The sequence below is a fragment of the Tursiops truncatus genome, chromosome 3 (genome assembly GCF_011762595.2).
Source record: "Tursiops truncatus isolate mTurTru1 chromosome 3, mTurTru1.mat.Y, whole genome shotgun sequence".
Taxonomy (NCBI): domain Eukaryota; kingdom Metazoa; phylum Chordata; class Mammalia; order Artiodactyla; family Delphinidae; genus Tursiops; species Tursiops truncatus.
Window position 1 is genome coordinate 55,501,576 of NC_047036.1, and position 25,243 is coordinate 55,526,818.

At 39.1% G+C, this 25,243-nt stretch overlaps 1 protein-coding gene across 8 annotated transcripts in view; it reads right to left on the reverse strand.

The window, feature by feature from the left end:
- Window positions 1-24,329, reverse strand: part of LOC101330346 (survival motor neuron protein) — a 45,771-nt gene extending 21,442 nt beyond the window's left edge. For all 8 annotated transcript variants that reach the window (XR_012330717.1, XR_012330719.1, XR_012330718.1 and 5 more), the window contains exons 1-7: window positions 24,179-24,329; window positions 10,082-10,153; window positions 8,262-8,381; window positions 7,207-7,407; window positions 6,902-7,057; window positions 5,338-5,418; window positions 4,143-4,253 (exon numbers count right to left, since the gene is read on the reverse strand). Coding sequence is in view for 5 of the 8 variants with exons in the window: in XM_019929904.3 (XP_019785463.1) it covers window positions 4,143-4,253; window positions 5,338-5,418; window positions 6,902-7,057; window positions 7,207-7,407; window positions 8,262-8,381; window positions 10,082-10,153; window positions 24,179-24,265 (828 nt within the window). In the remaining 3 variants the exon portion in view is untranslated. The remainder of the gene's footprint in view (window positions 1-4,142; window positions 4,254-5,337; window positions 5,419-6,901; window positions 7,058-7,206; window positions 7,408-8,261; window positions 8,382-10,081; window positions 10,154-24,178) is intronic.
- Window positions 24,330-25,243: the final 914 nt, after the last annotated feature.

Sequence of the window (25,243 nt, forward strand, 5' to 3'; positions counted from 1 at the left end):
TTTTTAGATTCTATTCCTATATAGGTCATTACAGAGTATTGAATAAGAGTTCCCTGTGCTGTATAGTAGGTTCTTATTAGTTATCTATTTTATATATAGTAGTGTGCATATGTCAATCTCAGTCTCCCAATTTACGGGCATGGCTTTGATCACCAACAGAATTTTTGTCTCATCTTTAATTTTTGAAAATTTTACAAGGTTTTACATTTATCACGTGTAATTAACAAATATATATTTTTAAAGGATACAAAACAATGTAAATGGTATGAGGACACAAAACTATATTTAAAAAGTCAGTCACATAAGACTAAAGAGATATGACAACAAAAGGTAACACGTGGCCCTGGACTGAATTCTAGATTAAAAAACAACTTTCTTTTGTTGTAAAGGACACTCATAAGACAACTGGCAAAATTTGAATAAGGCCAGTAGATAAGATCATAGTATCAGTATTAATTGATTTAAGTTCCTGATTTGATAACTATATGGTGATTATACAAAAGAATGTTCTTCCTTTCAGGAAATACATAGTGTATTTAAATGCTAGGGGCACTGTATCTGCAACTGATTCTGAATAGCTTCGGGGGGCAAAATATAGATAGATACAGAGAAAGAGAGAGGAGAGAGAAGGAAAAATGAAATGACTGAGAAACCTAAAGGGGTAAAAAGTTGACATTTGGGGAACCTACACATGGAAATTCTTGTACTACTTTTGCAACTTTTCTGTAAGTCTGAAATTATTAAAACAACAACACCACACTTGTATTCTGGTTTGGTTACCTACCAAAGCTGAACCTTCACATACCATGTGATCCAGCAATTCCACTCCTAGGTATATACCCAAGAGAAATGAAAACGTACATCCTCACAAAAACTTGTAGACGAATGTACATAGCAGCATTATTCATTACAGCCAAAAAGTGGAAACAACCCAAATGGATAAAATGTGATATACACAACAGAGTATTATTCGGCAATAAAAAATGAAGTACTGATACATGCTACAACACAGATGGATCTAGAAAACATTAGGCTGAGTGAAAAAGGATACACACAAAAGATCACATACAGTATGATTCTATTTATTCAAAATGCCCAGAATAGGCAAATCCAAAAGAAGACAGAAAGTAGTTTAGTCATTGCCTACTGCTGGGAGGTTGGGGAAAATGAGGGTATGTGATTTTCTTGGGGTTGGGGGGTAGATAATGAAATTATTCTAAAATTGATTGTAGGGACTTCCCTGGCGGTCCAGTGGTTAAGACTCTGTACTTCCAATGCAGGGGGCGCAGGTTCAATCCCTGGTCAGGGAACTAAGATCCCACATGCTGTGCAGTGTGACCAAAAACAAATAAAATGAAATGAAACAAAATGAAATGAAATAAAATTGATTATAGTGATGGCTACATAATTGTGAATATAATAAAAACTAAAACCACTGACCTGTGCACTTTAAATGGGTGACCTGTATACCATGTAAATTGTATCTTAATAAAGCTTAATTATTAAAAATATTTAATAGCCCCAAATTGGAAACAAACCAAATGTCCGTCAACAGTTAAAATGAATAAATAGATTATGGTATGTGTATACAATGGAATGAAATACAGCTACAACCACACACAACAATGTAGATTAATCTCACAAAGTGTTGAGCAAAATAAGCCAGCCATAAAGGAGTATATGTGTGATTCTATTCAGAAAATTAAAAAATTTGATGACATTATAAGTCAGGAAAAGGGTTACCCTTAGGAAAGGGATTGGTAATGACTAGAAGGGGATAAAAGGAAACTTTAGGATTGTGGTTTTTTTCTTGATATTAGCGCTGATTACACAAATGTGATCACTTTGTGAAAATTCATCAATCTGTGGACTTCTGATATGTGTACTCTTCTGCCTGCATATTTCAATAAAAAGTTTACACTAACAACAACAACCAAACAAAGCCATGAACCTTTGCATGATATGAACCTGAAAACAAGGCAAAATATGGTACATCTGGGTACTAGAACTATGGATGAATTTTGCCCCCTCTACCTTTCCTGTCTAAAAAATTTTAAAGTAAACATAACTTGGGCTTCCCTGGTGGCGCAGTGGTTGAGACTCCGCCTGCCGATGCAGGGGACATGGGTTCGTGCCCTGGTCCGGGAAGATCCCACATGCCGTGGAGCGGCTACGCCCGTGAGCCATGGCCGCTGGGCCTGCGCGTCCGGAGCCTGTGCTCCGCAACGGGAGAGGCCACAGCAGTGAGAGGCCCGCGTACCACAAAAATAAATAAATAAACATAACTTATGCCAATACTTTATATATAATTATTTTTCAAAATACAGTTGGCCTTCTGTATCCACAGATTCCACATCTGTGGATTCAACCAACTGCAGATCAAAAATATTAGAAAAAAGGAATTCCAGAAAGTTCCAAAAACCAAAACTTTAATTTGCTACATACCAGCAACTACCTACATATCATTTACATTGTATTAGGTATTATAAGTAATCTAAAGATGATTCAAAGTACACAGGAGGATGTGTGTAGGTTATATGCAAGTAGTATGCCATTTTCTATAAGGGACGTGAGCATCCCTGAATTTTGGTACCTGCAGGGATCCTGGAGCCAATCGCCTGCAGATACCGAGAAACAACTATATTTCATAATTTACAGAAAACATGCAGAGAAATTTGAAGTGCAGAAGGGGGAAGCTTCGAAAGTTATCAGATGACTGGTCTCAAAACACAGTACGAACTATTAATTTAGTTTCCATTATCATTTCGGTCATTAAAAGTGCAACTTCATCATACCGTACAAATATATCAGGGTTATGTAACAGCTGAAGAGTAGCTTTAAAGTAAGAATATTGGTGGAGGAATGTACAGATGATATACTTATAAAATTACATCTTCAAGTCAGTTGTTTAGTTTCTTCTATATATTAGTTAACTAAAAATTCAAGTATCACGTCATAATCTTAGCATGCCATATTAGTTTCATTTTTTAAAAACTTTAAAATTTCCTGCTAAACTACAATAGAACATGTCTGCAACAGATAGATGCATAAAACGAGAAGTTTGGAGCCTCAGTCCCTAAGGTCCAGTTTGGCATTTATCACACCAGACTTTCACTGTGCACAAAAATAACTTATTTTTTTGTCTTTCTTTTCCTTTTACTTGGAGGTGGGGTGGGGGAGTTAGGGGTATTATCCTTCCTTTTTCCCTCTCCTACAACCCATTTTATTTCAAATCAAAATAGAAAGACTAATGAGATTAGAAAATAATTTAGAAAAAGTTTCACTAAATTAGAAAATGTACACATTCATCCCTTGATAGCCATGGGGGGGGGAATGAGTTCCAGGATACACCCCCATCCTGCCCTGCCACTGAACACCAAAATCTGCGGATGCTCCAGTCCCTTATATAAAATGGCATAGTACTTGCATGTAACCTATGCACATCCTCTCATATACTTTAAATCATCTCTAGGTTACTTATAATATCTAATGCTATGTAAATAGTTGTCAGCATGCAGTAAATTCAAGTTTTGCTTTTTTGGAACTTTCTGGAATTTTTTTTCTTCGACCATTCACAGTTGGTTGAATGCATGGATGCGGAACCCGTGGATACAGAGGGCCAACTGTAATAAAAATAACCTAATAATATGAAAGATTTTTAAATGCACTACAACTATACCTAGTGGGGACAATACAACAGTAATTTTAGCCTTAGATAGCTGTATTGTTTAAAACTGTAAGGTACAGACATACCTTGCTTTATTGTACTTTGCAGATACTGTATTCTGCACAAATTGAAGGCTGGGGCAACCCTGTGTTGTCAGACAGTAGCTAGCTTTTCTCGGCAATAAAATATTTTAAAATTAAGGTATGTACACTGCTTTTAAGACATAATGCTATTACATACGTACTAGAATACAGTATAGTGTAAACATAACATTTATACGTACTAGGAAACCAAAAAATTCATGACTCGCTTAATTGTGATGCTCACTTCATTGCAGTGGTCTGGAACTGAACCTGCCTATAGTTTTCAACTCTTAGGATCTACCTAACATAAGAAACCACTTTTTAGTCACAAACGAAACAAAGTCACAAAACCACAAAGTGACTGTCAGGAAAGATGCTGAGTGATCACTTACCATATAGTAACCAGTATGATAACCACTCATGTACCAAGAGATTAACATACTTCCCAAAGCATCAGCATCATCCAGAGAATCTGGACACATAGGAGGTGGTGGGGGAATTATCTGGAAACGGAGAAAGATACACTTTAAAATCAGTAGACAAAAACATAAGGTCTGGAAACCTATTTTACGTACAGAATGCTGGATGTTAGTTGTATCTTTCCCTACATTCCATGTCATCTCCTAGTTAAAATTTTTTTAAAAATCTGGGATTTGGAGAAAGCCAACCAGTAACAACAACAAGAGACCAATAAAATTAAATTGAATAAGAATCAAAAGGCAACAGGTCACATAAAATATTTAAACATTTTGCTTTCATTAGACCTATTTTTCTGTTCCATTATGAAGCTATAGGTAAAAGACAAAGGATAAATACTTCTATGGTTTTCCTCAAAAAACACCCACACAGCGTTTTCAAGTAAAATTTCTGGCTAGAACATCTGCACGGCCCCCACCCCAATGCAGTCTGCCAAAAAGTGTCTTTGTATTTTGCCTATTGTTGATATCTGGACAGTCTACGTGATCAGACCATGCCTGGAAGGGTAAAACATTAATCCTAAGGTATGGTGTAAATAAATCCTTTTGGATAGGCGCTATCTCCCTTAGAATGAGATACTGCTGCTGGGAAGGAAGCATGAATAATATGGGCTATAAGAGAACTGAGTCTGGGTAGCAGAAGGTCATTAAAAACAAAAACCCTGGGACTTCCCTGGTGGCGCAGTAGTTAAGAATCCGCCTGCCAATGCAGGGGACATGGGTTGAAGCCCTGGTTGGGGAAGATCCCACAAGCCGCAGAGCAACTAAGCCCGTGTGCCACAACTGCTCCTGCGCTCTAGAGCCCGCGAGCCACAACTACTGAGCCCGCGTGCCTAGAGCCCGTGCTCCGCAACAAGAGAAGCCACCGCAGTGAGAAACCTGGGCACCGCAATGAAGAGTAGCCCCCGCTCGCCACAACTAGAGAAAGCCGCGCACAGCAACGAAGACCCAACGCAGCCAAAAATAAAAAACAAAAACAAAAAAACCCTGAAGTTTAGTCCGAATTTTTACCCATCAGAACCTGGCTGTGACATTTCTGAACTACCTATGTTCTGCTAAATCCCAAACTGTGTATGAAAGCAAAGTTTAATCTGAATTCTTTTGCACTTACTGGTGGTCCAGAAGGAAATGGAGGCAGCCAGGATGACGGGAAGGGTGGCGGCGGCGGCAGGCCACTGAATTTTAGACCTGGCTGTAAAGAACATTTCAAAGAAAGACCAATTTAACAGTTTCAATATGTGAAGAGCAAAAAAGAATTCAATGTCAAAAGAATCGAAATAATTGTCCAGAATAATATCTATATTATTCATATCAAAATGGTTAAATAGAATTTCACGTACCAAATGCTGAAGTCATATATACTCATAAATTTAGGTTTTTCTCATTTCCTTTCTATGTAGACATTCAGGCAGTAAAGCCAAAGTAAGAAAAATTTAAAATTACCTAATAAATCAGAGACCGTATACTCAGCAAGACAGTTCCATCATAAAAGACCAAAAGACCATATCTCCCACAATTTCATTAATTAAATTGCATAATCGATTGGATGTCCTTTCAATTACATATGCTAATTTAGAGCATATATTATAAAAATTAGTGTCTCTCACTTAACAAGAAAAATCAGCCCCCTGAGACCAATGAAGCATGTTTGTTATGTATATAAATTAAGAGGTCTGACCATTCTGAAAAATGTAATAGAATATAAACCTCAATAAGGAAGCTCTCAACAGGGAATCCTAAGGAAAAGTTTTAATGTCATGCTTGATTTTAAAAATCTTTATTATTATCACTGCCTGAAGAAATCAATGCTTTATACAAAACTACTGGACGGGGACTTTGATTCCATGATATAACCTAAAGTAAAAATACTTTTTGTTTAAGTTGATTTGCTACCGATAACCAAAAGAACCATGAATAAAAACAGCATTTACATTTTGCTCCACAAAACAGTCTGGGAGCTTCTTTGGATTTCACCTGTATCAGATGTAAATACTGTGTTCTCTTCCAATTTTTATATACCTTATACAAGTGACACAGAGAACTACAGCACGACATCCAGCTGATGATAAAATATTATACTTTCAAACTTAAGTTTGCTAAACTATTTTTTTTATTAATTTTTATTGGAGAATAGTTGCTTTACAATGTTGTGTTAGTTTCTGCTGTACAGCAAAGTGAATCAGTTATACATATATACATATATCCCCTCTTTTTTCGATTTCCTTCCCATTTAGGTCACCACAGAGCATTGAGTAGGGTTCCCTGTGCTATACAGTAGGTTCTTATTAGTTATCTATTTTACACATAGTAGAGTATATATATCAATCTCCAAAAGTTTGCTATTACTCTAATATACCTAATACTCTATTAAAATTGTTAGGAAAGGCTTTCATTATAAACTATTCTGCTTTACTATCTTATTTCCTTTACAAAGAATTCTCAGGTATGTATTTACAACATCTATGGAAAGCTACTAAAGTTTCATGAGGGAAATCCCTAGCAGTCCAGGTGGCCCGGGTTCAATCCCTGGTCCGGGAACTAAGATCCTGCAAGCTGCAGGGCGCAGCCAAAAAAAAAAAGTTTCGTGAGAAAAGCTACGAGTCACTTCATGGAGGGGCTGAATGTTCCAATACTATATGAACTATTTCCTGGAAAACCTTTTCTGGGTAGTTTACCTTTCCTGGTCCCAGACCTGGTCCTGGCATATGGGGTGGTGGAGGGAGAAAAGAGTTCCATGGAGCAGCTTTTGACTTGATGTTATTTGGTTTATTTACAGGAGACCTGGAGGAGTTCTCGCTTTCATCTGTTGAAATTTGACTTTCATTTTCATTCTTTTAAGAGAAAGAAATACATGTACTTTTGTTATAAAGGCATCATTAAGAAAAATATAATGCTTCAGGGGATCAAACTGACAACCAGTTATACTGCTTAATTTGTCATCTAGTTTCTGCTTCCAAGAATTCCATTTTTTTATCCTTACCTCCTGAGCATTCTGTTCTATATTATTAGCTACTTCAGAGGTTGTGGAAAGTAGATCAGACAGATTTTGCTCCTCTCTATTTCCATATCCAGTGTAAATGACAACACAGGTTTCTCTCTTAAAGTCAATCGAAGCAATGGTCGCTGGGTAAACACAGCCATCTTCTGACCAGATGGCAGCACATTTGTCACCAACTTTCCACTATAAGAGAAACCAAAGATAGACACATGCACATTTCTTTAAAAGAGGGTAAACTATAATCTTGTTTGGGTGGAGCGGGGTTGGGGGTGGAGGGGACAGTCTCTGGTTAACTGTTCTGGGAGGCAGAATGTTATAGTGAAAAAACTTGGGGCCAAAACCACAGAAATCTGAATTCTAATATAAATATAACATGACATAGTCCTGCCATTTATATAATCATGGACCAGTTTCTTAATCTCCTTGAGTCTTATTTTCCTCATCTGTTAAGTGGGTGTAGTATAATCTGCCTCACATATTTGTTGTGAAGAACAGAAAAGAGGGGAAGCATGTAAAGTGTCCAGTACGCTAGCCCAACACACAGCACGTGCTTATCAAACATCAGCTCTCTTCCCCCTTGGTGATGATGAAACTAAAGCAACTAATGAGACACCAAAATAATTAGCTTCTATGTGGACTGTTTTAAATAGCAGAAATGACTCTACCCAGAGTATCTGGTCCCCAGGTATTAACAGTTTTAGGATTTTTGAAGGAAAAAAAAAGGATACCTCTCTCAGATTTAGAAAAGTCAAACACTGTCAATTCAGTTTAAGCCTTCAGGTACTTCTTCCAAGTTGCACTGCCTTCCTCCCCTCTACCTCCAACATAAACACTGTCCTGAATTTAGTATTTATCATTTCCTCCTAATTCTTTATATTAACATGCATGTTCCTAAACAACAGAAAGTTTAATAGGTGCTTTAGAAATTTTATGTCAATAGAAAACACTGTCCTAATAATTTAAAGGTACTTTATACTATTTAATAAGGACAGTAACAAGAAATTCTTTGAAGTTAAATCTCAAGGTTTTAAAATAACCTGCTTCAAGGGAGTTGTGGTATTCTTTCTTTGGCTTTTATTCTTCTTAGCAGGTTTTCTTTTAGGTGCGCCTTTTGGTTTTTCTGAAACTTCGGGAATGTCACCGTTCTTTAGAGCGTGCTATGAAAACATGAATAGAAACGTACATGTTACAGGGTGATATATTAAGAAAGTCACAATATAACTCAGTCACTATAAACTGGTCTCCAGGCCCCACCGTCTCAGATAGCTTCTATTTCTTCTCTTCACCATCCCACATTCTAAGAAACTGCTCTTGAAGGTATCATATATCTGATAATCAGCTCTAAGGACCCTTATAAGCAAGTCTCCTCACTCTCAACCTTTCCATAACATTAGACTCTGTCAATCATTTTTCTTTTTGATAGTCACAACATTTTTGATGACATAGCAATGTTGGGCCCTAATTCTTTTATTATTTCTCTGATCAAGTCTAAAACTTGGGCATTCCCAACAAGAACTGGCCATCCTTCTTTACCAGCTTATGATCACCTATTCCTATTACTTCAATTATACTTTCTATGCAAACAAACTTCCAAAGCTATTATCCAGCTCTGACTTTTCTCCTTAGTTCAACATTTCCAATTACCAATTTCATATCTTCACATTTACCTCAAATGCAACACAATTAAAAGTAAACTATCTCTTGCCCAAATCAGTTCTTTTTCTCTGCTCAGTCTACCTCCCCGCGCAATATCACCAACCCCGTCCCACATTGAGCCCCATCTGCGTTTTATAGAACTCTCTTGGTAACTCTGCATTAGTGTTATTTCTAGTCTAAATGTATGTTGGAAAGCATGTTATTGACAAATTCAGAGTTCAGCTTCAAGGATGACATACAGATCTGACCTTTACCTCATGCTACAGGAGGGACTAGGGATGGAAGTGGACTCCATGCTTGGTGCTCTGTATGAGTGTATGCTCTGTGCCTGGACTACTAATGGCCCACGTATGATGCTCAATAAGACTAAGCACCTTAGACAGTGGGGAAAATGATGATATTGGACAACTGTGTAAATGTCTTGTTTGAGCCACAAAAAAATAGACTTCGCCCTGCAAAAGAAATGTATATTCCCTGACATTCATCACCATCAGGAACACTTGACTTGATACCTCATAGGATCTGGGGAGGATTACATTAATTTAATGTATGTAAAGCACATGGAACAGTGCCTAGAACACTGTAAACACTCTGTAAGTATTCATTACTGCACTAGGCTATTTATCCTCAATATTATTTCAATAAAGGCTTGTTAAATGTTTCAAAAGTATAATTCAGATTGTCCTTCCACTAATCTGAATTAGAAGACTTTGATAGTTTGATACAGTCTAAACACATTAAAAATTATAAATGTTTAAAACTCTGCTTAAATTGCCTCTGTTAAAGGGATGACATATAGACTGGTTACTAACTTCTAAAGGAAGATAACTAATTTATCTAACCTGTTATCTTTTTTTTTTTTTTTCCTGCGGTACGCGGGCCTCTCACTGTTGTGGCCTCTCCCGTTGCGGAGCACAGGCTCCGGATGTGCAGGCCCAGCGGCCATGGCTCATGGGCCCAGCTGCTCCGCGGTATGTGGGATCCTCCCGGACCGGGGCACGAACCCGTGTCCCCTGAATCGGCAGGCGGACTCTCAACCACTGCGCCACCAGGGAAGCCCTAACCTGTTATCTTTTAATCTTCAAAATTAGACTGAATAATATGTACTTCAACACTTTACTGTAAGTATTCTATCATCTTTTTCCCTGAATGAGTATTACACATGAGGAAATAAGGAAAAGAATAAATAAGCATTTCATACCTTAAATGAAGCCACAGCTTTATCATAAGCTTTTATCAATGCTGTATCATCCCAAATGTCAGAATCATCACTCTGGGAAGGGTAAAGAATAAAAACAATTCATGTTTGGTTGGATTTCATCAAAAATGTGTTAGTAACAAGTAATAAGAGCTATCTTAATTCAGACATAATGAAATTACATTAAAAATGGGTATTTTAAATCCTAAATAAACCACAAGAAGCCTACCTGCTTAGAGATTATGGGACATTACCCCCAAAACTAGACATATGTAAATGCTCTAAGAGTGCCATGAAGTAAACACTCCACAGTTTAATCCCCATCCACCAACCATAAGTGGACCTGCTCAAGGGTAATCCATGTTTCAGTCTTTTCTAAGAGCAGATAAAGGGTTTAGTTTGGCAGAGCGGGAAAACAACCAGCCACCAGGGATTTAAGACATACTGTCACACAAAAGAATAATATAAAATGAATATGATAAAATATTAAAACATGAAGTACAAACAAAAAGTACAAATTCAGAAGTGGGAAGGAGAGGCTGAGAAACACTCTTGCCATAAACCCTCTCCCGGTGTGGAGACCCACAGTCAGGAGTGAACTCACAACCTGGAGCTTTTCCCTGAGGAGCAACGGGTCTGAACTCCAAATTGGGCACCCTAGGTTTTAAGAGCAGCACCTGAGAGATGAGTCCCCAAAACATCTAACTTTAAAAACCAAGGGGATTCACGTCCGCGAAACCCACGAGGGAACAGGAACTGAAAGGGTTCCCATGCTTGGAACCACTCCTCCCCTCCAACAACCCAGCGCAGAAGCAGCTGATTGAGAGGCACCCAGACTTTCTGTCAAAGAGGCTCACTTATCGTAAAGCGCTGACCTGCAGAGTAGGCATTTAATTTAACATACATCTAGGGACCTGCTGGGACACTAAGGACGGAGGCTAGCAGCACCATCTTTATGCCATCTGCCTCACTCCAGCCAGCAAGGGCCATCTTTGCCCTCTGCTGCTCTCCACAGCAGCAGTAACTCCCAGAGGGGAGCTTTTATGCACATCTGATGTCCCAGTTTTTATGTCTGGTGTCCTGGTTTTTACAGCTGCAGCCCAGGGTGGGGCTTACTGTGTTCTTGGGTCCCCTGGGACTGTTAACAATCAAAGACACAGTCCCAGTTTTTATGTCTGGTGGCTTGGTTTTTACAGCTGCAGCCCAGGGTGGGGCTTACTGTGTTCTTGGGTCCCATGGGGCTGTAACAACCAAAAAGACAGTCCTTGGCAGGCTACCACCCCCAGGAAACTGCACAGACAGCAGACTGAAACACACACCATTCTTTCTGCGAAAAAGGCCTATTTGCTTATAAAGGAAATTAGTCTTGAGGAGGAGGCTTCTAGTTTGGTGCACAGCTAGGGATCTACAAAGATGCTCAGAGGCTACTGGATGCAACATCTGCACTCTCTCTCTGCCTGGCTCAAGCTCACTGTATCTCCCAGAAAGGCGCTTAATGTAAAATGTGACATCAAAGACAAAATGTGGAGGGGAGTAAAAATGTAGAGTTTTAGAATGAGTTCAAATTTAACTTATTATCAACTTAAAATAGATGGCAATAAATGTAAGTTTTTATATGTAAAAGACTCATGGTAACCACAAGGCAAAAATCTATTGGAAATACACAAAAGATAAAGAGAAAAATATCTAAGCATACCATTAGAGAAAATGATCAAACCACAAACGAAGAGAGAGGAAAGAAGGAAACAGAAGAACTACAAAACCTCCAGAAGAAATTTAACAAAATGGCAATAAGTACATACCTATCAATAATTACTTAAAATATAAATGGACTAAATTTGAATTCTCCAATCAAAAGACACAGAGTGGTTGAATGGATAACAAACTAAAACTCACCTATATGCTGCCTACCGGAGACTCACTTCAGATGTAAGAACACACATAGACTCAAAGTGAAGAGGTGGAAAAAGATGTTCCATGCAAACGGAAATGAAAAGAAGGCTGGGGTAGCAATACTCGTAAGACAAGTAGACTTTAAAACAAAGACTGTAATAAAAGGTAAAGAAGAGCACTACATAGTAATAAAGGTGTCAATCCATGAAAAGGATACAACATTCAAACATACTAATGCACCCAACACAGGTGCCCCTAAATATATAAAGCAAATATTAACAGACCTAAAGGGAGAGACAGACAATACAATAATGGTAGGGAACTTTAACACCCCAGCAACAGATATATCATTCAGATAAAAAAATCAATAAGGAACGGGCTTCCCTGGTGGCGCAGTGGTTGAGGGTCCACCTGCCAACGCAGGGGACGCGGGCTTGTGCCCCAGTCTGGGAAGATCCCACATGCCGCAGAGCGGCTGGGCCTGTGAGCCATGGCCGCTGAGCCTGCGCGTCCAGAGCCTGTGCTCCGCAATGGGAGAGGCCACAACAGTGAGAGGCCCACGTACCGCCAAAAAAAATTAAAAAATCAATAAGGAACCATCTGCCTTGAAAGATATGTCAAATCAGATTAACTTAATGGAAAAATACAGAGCAACAGAAATACACATTCTTCTCAGGTGTGAAAGAACATTCTCCAGGATAGATCACATGTCAGGACAGAAGTCTTAATAAATTTAAGAAAATGGAAATCATATCAAGCATCTTGTCTGACCACAATGTATGAAAGCAGAAACCAATTATAAGAAAAAAACTGGAAAATTCACAAATACATGGAGATTAAACAACATGCTACTGAACAACCAACGGGTTAAAGAAGGAATCAAACGAGAAATAAAAAATACGTGATACAAATGAAAATAGAAATATAACGTACCAAACTTAGCAAAAGCAGTTCTAAGCAGCAAGTTCATAGATAAATGCCAATATCAAGAAACAAGAGGACTTCCCTGGCGGCACAGTGGTTAAGAATCCGCCTGCCAACAGGTTCGAGCTCTGGTCCGGGAAGATCCCACATGCCTCAGAGCAACTAAGCCCGTGCGCCACAACTACTGAGCCTGTGTTCTGGAGCCCTTGAGCCACCAAATACTGAGCCCATGTGCCACAACTAGGGAAGTCCGTGTGCCTAGAGTCTGTGCTCCACAACAAGAGAAGGCACTGCAATGAGAAGGCTGTGCACAACAAAGAGAAGCCACCGCAATGAGAAGGCTGTGCGCAACAAAGAGTAGCCCCTGCTCGTTGCAACTAGAGAAAGCCTGCGTGCAACAATGACGACCCAACACAGCCAAAAAGAAAGAAGAAAAAAATCTCAAACAACCTAAGTTTCACCTAAGTATTAGGAAAAGAGGAACCCAATGAAACTCAAAGTTGGTAAAAGGAATGAATTAACAAAGATCAGAGTGAAAAGAAATGAAACAGAAACTAAAAGACAGTAAAAAAAGATCAATGAAACTAACAGTAGTTTCTTTAAAAAGATAAAATTGACAAACCTCTAGATGGACTCACAAAGAAAAAAACATAGGACTCAAATAAATATAATCGGAAATGGAAGTGGAGACATTACAACTGATACCACAGAAAATACAAAGGATCTTAAGTAACTACAGTCATCCCTCAATATCTGCAGGGCACTGGTTCCAGGACCCACCACGGATACCAAAATTGACGCTTGCTCAAGTCCTTTATACAAAATGGCATAGTATTTGCATACAATCCTGCATACTTTATTGTTAGTAACACCTAATATAATGTAAATGCTATGTAAATAGTTGCTGGCATGCAGCAAATTCAAGTTTTGTTTTTTGGAACCTTCTGGAAATATTTTTTTTTACTCAAATATGATTGATCTGAAGTTGGTTGAATGTGCAAATGTGGAACCTTAGGATATGAAAGGCTGACTGTACTATGAACAATTATATGCCAACAAATCTGACAGCCTAGAAGAAATGGACAAAATTCAAAGAAACATACACCTTACCAAGAGTGAATCATGAAGAAACAGAAAATCTCAATAGACCAATTACTAGTAAGATTGTTAGAGGCTTTTGACTATTAATTCAAACAAAAGCTCAAGACCAGAGAGCTTCACAGGTCAATTCTTTCAAACATTCAAATAAGAATTAATACTAATCCTTCTCAAACTTTCCCAAAAAAAATAGAAGAGGAAGGAACACTTCCAAACTCATTTCATGAGGTCAACATTGCCCTAATATCAAAACCAAACAAGGACAACACAAAAAAAGAAAACTACAGGCCAACATCCCTGATTAACACAGATGTAAAAATCCTCAACAAAATATTAGCAATCCGAATTCAACAACACATTTAAAAGAATCTTATACCGTGATCAAGTGGGATTTATCACAGGGATGCAAGGACGGTTCAACATTCACAAATTAATCTACGTGATACATCACGTTAACAAAAAGAAGGAAGAAAATCATATGATCATCTCAATAGATGCAGAAAAAGCATTTGACAAAATTCAATATCCATTTATGATAAAAACTCTCAACAAAGTGGGTATAGAGGGAACATACCTCAACATCATAAAGGCTATACATGACAAACAGCTAACATCATCCTAAATGATGAAAAGCTGAAAGCTTTTCCTCTAACATCAGGCACAAGATGTCCACTCTTACCACTTTTATTCAACAAAGCATTAGAAATCCTAGCCAGAACAATTAGGCAAGAGAAATAAATAAAAGGCATCCAATTTGTAAAGGAAGAAATAAAAATGTCACTATTTGCAGATAACTCAACACTATACATAGAAAGCCTTAAAGACCCCACCAAAACACTGTTAGAATAAACAAATTTAGTAAAGTTGCAGGACACAAAATCAATATATAAAAAGTGTTGAATTTCTATACCATAAAAACAAACTATCAGAAAGAGAAATTAATACAATCTCATTTACAACTGCATCAAAAAGAATAAAATACCTAGGAATAAACCTAATCAAGGAAAACAAAGACTTGTACACTGATAACTATAAGATATTATTAAAGTAACTGAAGAAAACAGAAATAAATGGAAGGATTTTCTGTACTCATGGACTGGAAATATTAATATTGTTAAAATGTCTATATTACCTAAAGCAACCTACAGATTCAATGCAACCCCTAGCAAAATCCCAAAATTTGTATGGAACCACAAAAGACCCCAAATAGCCAAAGCAATCGAAAGAACAACAAAGCTGGAGGCACCATGCTCCCTGATTTCAAACTATATTACAAAGCCACAGTAATCAAAATAGTATGGTACTGGTATAAAGACAGACAAATCAGTGGTACAGAATAGAGTGCCCAGAAATAAAGCCACGCATATATGGTCAATTAATATATGACAAAAGAACCAATATATAATGGGGAAAAGATAGTCTCTTCAATAAATGATGCAAAAAAAAAAAAAAAAACCTGGAGCCACATGCAAAAGAATGAAACTGGGCCATTGTCTTATACCACATATAAGAATTAACTCAAAACGCTACTGTAAAGGACAGGAAACTATTCAATATGCTGTGATAAAACACAATGGAAAAGAATATGAAAAAGAATGTATATATATATGTATAACTGAATCACTTTGTTGTACAGTATAAATCAATACAACATTGTAAACTAATTATATTTCAATAAAATAAATAAAAAAAAGAATTAACTAAAAATGGATTAAAAACTTAAACGTAAGGCCTAAAATCATAAAACTCCTAGAAGAAAACATAGGCAGTAAGCTCCTCAATATCAGTCTCGGCAATGATTTTTTTGGATTTGACACCAAAGCAAAAGCAACAGAAGCAAAAACTAACAAGTGGGAATACACCAAACTTAAAAGCTTCTGCATAGCAATAAATAAATAAATAAATAAATAAACAAAATGAAAAGGCAAAAAACTCAATGGGAGAAAATATTTGCAAATCATTTATCTGATAAGGGGTTAATATCTAAGATATGTAAAGAACTCATGCAACTCGAGCAAAACCCCAAACAATTCAGCTAAAAATAGGCAAAAGGGACTTCCCTGGTGGCGCAGTGGTTAAGAATGTGCCGACACGGTTCAATCCCTGGTCCAGAAGATCCCACATGCTGTGGAGCAACTAAGACTGTGCACCACAACTACTGAAGCCCACGTGCCACAAATACTGAAGACCGTGCACCTAGAGCCCGTGCTCTGCTACAAGAGAAACCATCAGAATGAGAAGCACGTGCACCACAATGAAGAGTAGCCCCCACTCGCCACAACTAGAGAAAGCCCACGTGCAGCAAAGAAGACCCAACACAGCCAAAAATAAATAAAATAAAATAAATTTATTTTAGAAAAAGGACAGAAGATCTGAATAGACATTTTTCCAAAGAAGACATACAGATGGCTAACAGGTACGTGAAAAGATGCTCAACGTCACCAATCATTAGGGAAATGCAAATTAAAACCACAGTGATGTATCACCTCACACCTGTTAGAATGGCTGTTATCAAAAAGACAATAACAAGTGTTGATGAGGATGTAGAGAAAAGGGACACTAGTACGCTATTGGTAGGAATGTAAACTGGTGCAGCCACTATGGAAAATAGTATGAAGCTTCCTCAAAAAATTAAAAATTTTACAACAGATAAGATATGGAAACAACCTAAGTGTCCAACAATGGGTGAATGGATAAAGAAAATGTATACAGGGACTTCCCTGGCCATCCAGTGGTAAAGAATCCGCCTTACAATGCAGGGGACGCGGGTTCAATCCCTGGTCAGGGAACTAAGATCCCACATGTCCAGGCAACTAGGCCCATGTGCACCAACTAGAGAAGAGAAACCCGCACGTCACAACCAGAGAGAAGCCTGTGTGCAGCAATGCCTCAACAAAGATCCTGCGTGCCACAACTAAGACCCTACACAGCTGAAAATAAATTAATTAAATAAATAAATAATAAATAAATCTTTAAAAAAGAAAATGTATACAGGTTTTCCCCACTATATGAAAGTAGAGTGTTCCTATGAAAGCTTTTGTAAATGGAAATGGAGTAAAGCAAAGAATCAATTATGTGAGAACACAACTTGCTAATGGATAAACAGAATAAATCAGGATAAAGTACAGATGCTCACAGGCACAGTTCAAAGCTATGGTGGCTTGATGCTGAGATGTTGAGTGTAGCTCCTGGGGAAGGAGCTTGGTGGTGCCACTCTCACTGCTTGGGTTGCCTGCTGCCTCTATAATGGCTTGCTGCAAAACAAAACACTGAATGTTATTTTTGCTTTTCACCTTTTTTTTTTTTTCATAAAAGCAAAAATCCTCTTTGGATTTCCTTCAGTTAGTGAAAATAGTTACTAATGTAGGTGTTTTATAAAAGTGAAGTGGTATAAAGCAAACTTTTAAAAAGCAGGGGATAACTGTTCATATACAATAGAATATTATTCAGCCATAAAAAAGAAATCTTGTCATTTGAGACAACATGAATGGATCTTGAGGTCATTACACTAAGTGAAGTAAGACAGAGAGACGAATACCATGTGATCTTACTTATCTGTGGAATTTAAGAACAAAAAACAGAACAAACAAACAAAAAAAGCCCAACCTCATAAATACAAAGAACAGACTGGTGGTTTCCAGAGGTGGGGGTAGAGGGGATGGGGGAGGGGACTGAAACAGGCAAAGGGGGTCAAAAAGTACCAACTTCCAGTTATCAGGTAAATAAGTCACGGGAATGTAATGTGCAACACAGTGCCTATAGTTAGTAACACTGTATTGCATATCTGAAAGTTGCAAAGACATAAAATTCTCAACACAAGGAAAAAAATATTATAACTATGTATGGTGGCAGATATTAACTAGACTTACTGTGATCATTTTGCAATGTGTATAAATAGCAAATCATTATGTCGTACAACAAAAATTAATGTAATGTTATATGTCAATTATACCTCAATAAAAAAAAGGAAAAAAAAAGGGAAAGGAATGTATGGTGGATGATCATGGAGGAAACAGGCTAGGAAATAAAAACTAAAAGGATCTGGATAGATAGAAAAGAAAATTGAAAGCACTCCAAGGACAACCATGAGCCAAAAAGAGCATGTAAGCAAAAATAAACACACTGACTGTATGATTCCACTCATATGAGGCTCCTAAGTAGTCAAATTCACAGCAACAAAGTAGAACAGCAGTTAGCAGGGGCTGTGGGAGAGCAGGAAATAGGGAACTGCTCAATGGGTAGAGTTTTGGTTTTGCAAGGTTAAAAAGTCCTGGATATCTATTGTACAACAGTGTGAATATACTTAACACTACTGAAGTGTACACTTAAAAGTGGTTAAGATGATAAATTTCATGGGTTTTTTTTTTGTATTTGACAGATCAGTGAAGCAACAAGTCCAACTAGACTCATTCTCACTCTATAGAGTAGTTGAAGGTAAGTTTGGATACATAATGTTGGTGATGGGAAGACAGGTTATAAGACACCATCAGTTAGTATGTTGGAGTTTGTACAATATTAGTCAATCAATGAGCTCTGAAGAAGTTTGCTATAAAACTCATTTAGTTGTAAAGTGAATTTTTGTCATTTTCTTGTTAATATCTATTATACATAGAGAAATATGCTCTGATATAAAACTATTAATCTTGCTATATGATAAAAAGTACTTAAAAATCATTAAGTCATTTTGCAGATAAGGAAAGTAATCACAAACAGGTAATTGACTTGTTCAAGGTTATGCTGCCCCTTGGAATAGGAGATGTTTCTAAAAGCAGAAGATATATCAATTCTGCAAATGGAAAAGGTACTACTAATAAAGGAAAGTGTACTCCACTGTATCAACAGAATCACTGATGGGCACTCTTAAAAGTAAGATACAAATACATAGGAACCCAAACTCATCACATTACAACTGTTATAAGACATTTCAACATGAACAGCAAACAAAGACATCCATACAAAGCTATTATGAGAAGAAACATTTTAGGTGATAAAATTTCTCAATTGACAATCACAAACAGAAGAAAATACAATAACCATCAGAAATTAAATTGTCTTAAACTAGCATTCGCAATATGGAAAAAAACACCTTGAATCAAAATTTCTAAAAATTCAGATGAGAAAAGAAGGCAAAAGGGTAACAGTCAAATGAGGAGTTAAACAAAATCAAGAAGGAAATGGAAGAAAAAGTAGTACTGACTGCAAGGTATGCAAAGAAGAATACAGTTGACTGAAAATCTAATGGGTACCAAGGAAAAGTCATGAAAAAAGAAAAAGAAAATAAGTGAAGTGGGGACTGGCAAAGAATATTTAACATATGTATAAATGGGGTCCCTGAAGAATAAAAGCTAAACAAATAAACAAAAGTCTCTAAAAGGAATTCTCAGAGCCTCTAAGCAAAAAGATCAAGTCATTTACAAAATACAGAAAACTAGTTAGTATTAGACTTCCTCATAGAAATTTATGGGAAAAAAGTATGAGCCAAAGATTTTATATACACCCTAGCTGTCCTTCTAGGAGCAGCAAGACTTAGTTGTTGTGTTTCTTTTTTTTGGCTGCACTGCACGGCTTATGGGATCTCAGCTGCCTGACCAGGGATTGAACCCGGGCCCTTGGCAGTGAGAGCGTGGAGTCTTACCCACTGGACTGCCAGGGAATTCTCAAAAAGATACTGTTAAGAGAATGAAAAAATGAATGAACTCACAAACTGGGAGAAAATATTTGCAAATTACCTATCTGATAAAGGTTTTGTATCTAGCATACACAAAAAACTCTCAAATCTCAACAAAAAATAAGTCAATTTAAAAATAGGCAAAAGATCTGAACAGACACTTTGCCAAAGAAGATACATGGATGGCAAATAAGCACATGAAATGACAATCAGCATCATCAGTCATTAGGGAAATGCTAATTAAAACCACCACAACAACAAGACACCACTACACATTAGAATGTCTAAAATTAACAAGACTGACCATATCAAGTGTTAGCAAGGATGTGGAACAAACGGAACTTTTCATACATTGCTGGTTGAAACGTAAAATGGTGCAATCACTTTGAAGAAAAGTTTGGCAGCTTCTTAAAGAATCAAAATAGTGGACTTCCCTGGTGGTGCAGTGGCTAAGAATGTGCCTGCCAATGCAGGGGACAGGGGTTCGATCCCTGGTCCAGTAAGATCCCACATGCCTCGGAGTAACTAAGCCCGTGAGCCTGCGCCACAACTACTGAGCCTGCCCTCTAGAGCCCGCGAGCCACAACTACTGACCCCACAGGCCACCGCAACTACTGAAGCCCGCACACTCTAGGGCCCGTGTGCCACAACTACTGAGCCTGCATGCTGCAACTGCTGAAGCCCACGCACCTAGAGCCTGTGCTCCGCAACAAAGGAAGCTACTGCAATGAGAAACCCGCGCACTGCAACGAAGAGTAGCCCCCACTCACCACAACTAGAAAAAGCCCGTGTGCAGCAACAAAGACCCAACACAGCCAAAAATAAATAAATAAATAAAATAAATAAAATTCAACTTTAGGGAGTTCCCTGGTGGTCCAGTGGTTAGGACTCTGTGCTCTCACTGCTGTGGGCCTGGGTTCACTCTCTGGTCAGGGAACTAAGATCCCACAAGGCATGGGAAAAAAAGAGAAAAGAAAAAAAATTAAAATATATCTACTCCATGACCTAGGTGTTTGCCAAAGAGGAATGAAAGCATATGCCCATACAAAGTCTTCTGCACTAATACTCATGGTGGTTCTATTTGTAACAGCCCCAAACTGAAAGCAACCCAAATGTTCATGAACAAGTGAATGGATAAACAAACTGTAGTATATTCGTGCAACTGGATCCTACAGCAATGAAAAGGAATGAATGACTGATATACACAAGAAAATGGATGAAACTCAAAATAACTATGCTGAGTAAAAGAAGCCAGATAAAAAAAGACTCCGTATTTGTAAAATTCTAGAAAATGCAGACTAATCGATGGTGACAGAAAATGGATCAGCAGTTGTCTGGGGACAGGAGATGAGGAGGGATGAAAGGGAAGGATTACAAAGGGGTATAAGGAAATCAAACCATCCCACACACCGGGACCACATGGAGAAGCCGAGACAACATGAAGAAAAGAGATGGCCCGTCAATCCCTAGTGGCTCAGTCCCCAGCTATTGTAGCTCCGATTACTACGTGGATGCAACTACACGAAATGTCTGAAGGAGAACTGCCCACCAAGGCCTTCACAAATTCCTGACCCACAGAAACTATGAGAGAATAAAACATGATTATTGTTTCAAGCCACTAAGTTTTGGGTGATTTGTTACACAGCAATAGCAAAGAGAACAGACCATCAGGACTGCCTTTATATCTGTTTCTCAGTCACCAAGAGAAGCCCACCTCTTTCCTTGCAGGCATTTAAAAATGAAATGTTTTCTTCCCCATATCCCTCAAATTACTGTACCAGAGGTGGGGAAGTAATCTTCCTTGTTCCTCACTTCCACTTCCAGATTATTCTTCCTCCCTAAAAACTCCCAGGTTTGAAAATCCCGTCACCAAACTCCCCTGTCCACTATCCCTCCTCATTGCAATCATCTATATCTTCCTGGGTCACTCTTCCTCATTCCTTGAGGTTTATATCCCAGTACTCCCTCCAACACTAATCCTGTCATAATTTTTGGTTATTTAAAAACCCATGTACAGGGACTTCCCTGGCGGCGCAGTGGTGAAGAATCCGCCTGCTAATGCAGGATACATGGGTTCGAGCCCTGGTGTGAGAAGATCCTACATGCCGTGGAGCAACTAAGCCCATGCACCACTACTGAGCCTGAGTTCTAGAGCCTGTGAGCCACAACTACTGAGGCTGTGCGCCACAACTACTGAAGCCCGTGCACCTACAGCCCGTGCTCTGCAACAAGACAAGCCACCGCAATGAGAAGCCCTCGCACCACAACGAAGAGTAGCCCCCACTCGTTGCAACTAGAGAAAGCCCGTGCACAGCAACAAAGACCCAATGCAGGCAAAAAAATAATTAAATAAATAACGATAAAAAAGTATGACTCAAAAATAAACCAAATAAAGTAAGAAATAATTAAAAAAAAACCCCACGTCCGCGATCCTTCCAATACCCTACCCTTGCTACATCTTTTTCTTTTTTTGTGGTATGCGGGCCTCTCACTGTTGTGGCCTCTCCCGTTGCGGAGCACAGGCTCCGGACACGCAGGTTCAGCGGCCATGGCTCACGGGCCCAGCCGCTCCGCGGCATGTGGGATCTTCCCAGACCGGGGCACGAACCCGTGTCCCCCGCATTGGCAGGCGGACTCTTAACCACTACGCCACCAGGGAAGCCCTGCTACATCTTTAAATGCTTCGCTACCAATGACCTTTTATAGTACCCAAGCTCAGCTACTCACTTCTATGGTCTTTATTATAACCATTATATATAACCTCTCCAAAAACTCAACTGCAAGAATCCTACTCTCCAACTACCACCTTCTAGGCTCTGCAACTTATTCCTTCTAGTAGGTTGATGATGACAGTCATTCCACTTCCCTGGGACTGGTAAAACAATGATCCTCACATTTTTTAAACTGCTTCTCACCATGGTAATGTCCTCACTTCCTTTCTTAGCCAGCTTTAATTGCACCATCGATCATTAAGACAACTCCCTGTACTGCCCCCTTCTCACTTCATACTAGGTAAAACTACAACCCTATTAATTTCAACTATTCATTTACTTTGTGTCTGCCCTCACACACCTGAATTTGAATTTAGCTAGCAAAAAATACAATCATGCTGCCTAGTCTCCTTTTCTTTTTAAAGTAAATTTATTTATTTATTTATTTCTGTCTGCGTTGGGTCTTCATTGCTGTGCACGGGTCTTCTCTAGCTGTGGCGAGCAGGGGCTACTCTTCGTTGTGGTGCGAGGGCTTCTCATGGTGGTGGCTTCTCTTGTTGCAGAGCACAGGCTCTAGGCATGCAGCCTCAGCAGTTGTGGAGCACAGGCTTAGTTGCTCCACGGCGTGTGGGAATCTTCCTGGACCAGGGCTCGAACCCGTGTCCCCTGCATTGGCAGCGGATTCTTAACCACTGCGCCACCAGGGAAGTCCTAACTAGTCTTCTTTAAACTCATAACCACAAATCTGAAGTAGGCCTTTAATGTTGCCTAGATTTCCCTAATGCAACACTCATCCACTCTCCTAGACGTTTACTTCCTACCTTCTCTCTTCTCTAACCTCCAACACCTGCCCCCTGCCCCTCCTCACCAGTAGGCTGATGACCTTGCTTCTTTTACTGAGAGAACAGCAACAATCAAAACAGAATTTTCATAATCTCCTGCCACTATATCTGCCCATCCACACAAATCTGTACCCATATAACTGTCACCACATGAACTGTCAATATTTCTAACAAAGACCAAATCCATTCCCTCTTACTACGCTAGAATGTTGCTTGCGCAATTCTCTTCTCTCCTGCAATGTCAATTATACCGTCCTTACTGGATCTTTCCTATCAGCCCTGAAACATTTCTCCCATCTTAAAAACAAAAACACAATTAAGAATCCTCTTCATCTCACTTCCTTCTCCATCCATTGGTCAATTTCTCTATCTTCCAGTACCCACAATAAAACTTGAAATATTTGCTCACATATGTTGCCTTGAATTTCTCCTCTCCGACTCTCGAACTCGCTCCAATCACATTTCACCCAAGAATGAGTTCTAATCTTACCCCCTTATAAACCTGCCTTACTTGCAGTCTTCCCCATCTCAGGAAAAGGCAACTTCATCTTTTCAGCTGTTCAGAGCAATCTTGGAATTATCCTTGACTTTCCTCTCTCAAGCCTCTATTATCGTATACCCGTGCACAACCTGTTGCCTCTGATTTCAAACTATATCCAGAAGCCAAGTAACCGGCTGTCCACTGCTAACAGCGGGATTATTCCAATAGACTCCTAACTGGTTTCCCTGCTTCGCCCTGGCCTGACCCCGCACACCTCACAGTCGGAGAGAGAGGTGGACGACCAAGGCACAATCGAGTAGCAGTAGGGCCTAGGCTCAAAGTCATCGGAAGCCCAAACTGGGCGAGGAACGAGCTTGCGGCTGAGGCTCCCAAGTGGGGATGTACAAACATGCGGACCTCGCACTGAGCCGACTGGCCGGGGAAAGAGCGCAGGGTCGGGGACAGCGCCGGCTGCGACCTCACCTGGCCTGTGCCGCGCCGGAACAGCACCGTGTCTTCCGGCTCTGGGACGCCGCTGCTACTACCGCCACCGCCGCCGCCCATCGCCATGGCTAACCTGCTGCCGGGTACGCGGCGTGGGCTAGGTCCCTCGGCGAGTGACGACTTCCGCCACCCGGCCTCCGGGAGCGGAAGAGCATGGCGGCCTCAGCGCCGCCGGCCGGCGGGGAGGAGTCCCCGCGCTTTCTGCCCTCCGGCGTCGCCTACCCCTGTCGGCCGCATAGGTGTTTCCTCTCCGTATCCTCTCAATTCTTTGATTTCACTTTTTCGTCTGTTCCGAGAGTGATTCGACCAGAGTTTTTGTTTGTTTTAAACAATAAATCCTCTTAGGAAAATAGCGTTTGTTGCAGGTCACTTAGAAAATAAGCAAGCAGTAAAATAAAAAGCAGTCCCTTGGTAACCAATAAAAATATAGGTACCATTTTTAAAAAGTGCTTTTAAGAGTTTTATATACTTATTTTAATTTTATTTTCACAACTCTATGAATTAGGGGCTATTTTCTCATTTAAAGATGGGAAACTGAGGCACAGAGCGTTTACACAAATGCCTGGAATCCAGCATGTCTGTAACATTACCCAGCCTTAGCATTTAGTTTAATATCTCTTCTCCCAAATATTCTCTAGTAACTTTTTGAATTTTAAAAACATGAGATGAATTGTTGTATTCTTTTTGTTTGCTCGTTTTTTCATGTTTGTCTTTACATGGGTCAAGGGGGCTTTTAGTTCTTAGTAGGAGCTTACCCTCTATTTTTCCAGTATTCTTTATTAAACATTTGGGATTGCTAAATGGCTTCCAAGTACCTATTGTCATTTGTTCTTTTTTTTTAAAGGTCACCCAGGGAACTTTGATGGCTTCCTTTGGCTTCTGTAGATACCAGAAATAGATGTATTTTTTAAAAGCTCACTTAGATTTCTTCAATCATAATTCTCACAATGGCATATGATGCAGAAATTTAAACAATTTGGAACCAGGTTTCTTTTTATTTATTTATTTTTTAGATGGAATTTACATACCATAAATTCATCATTT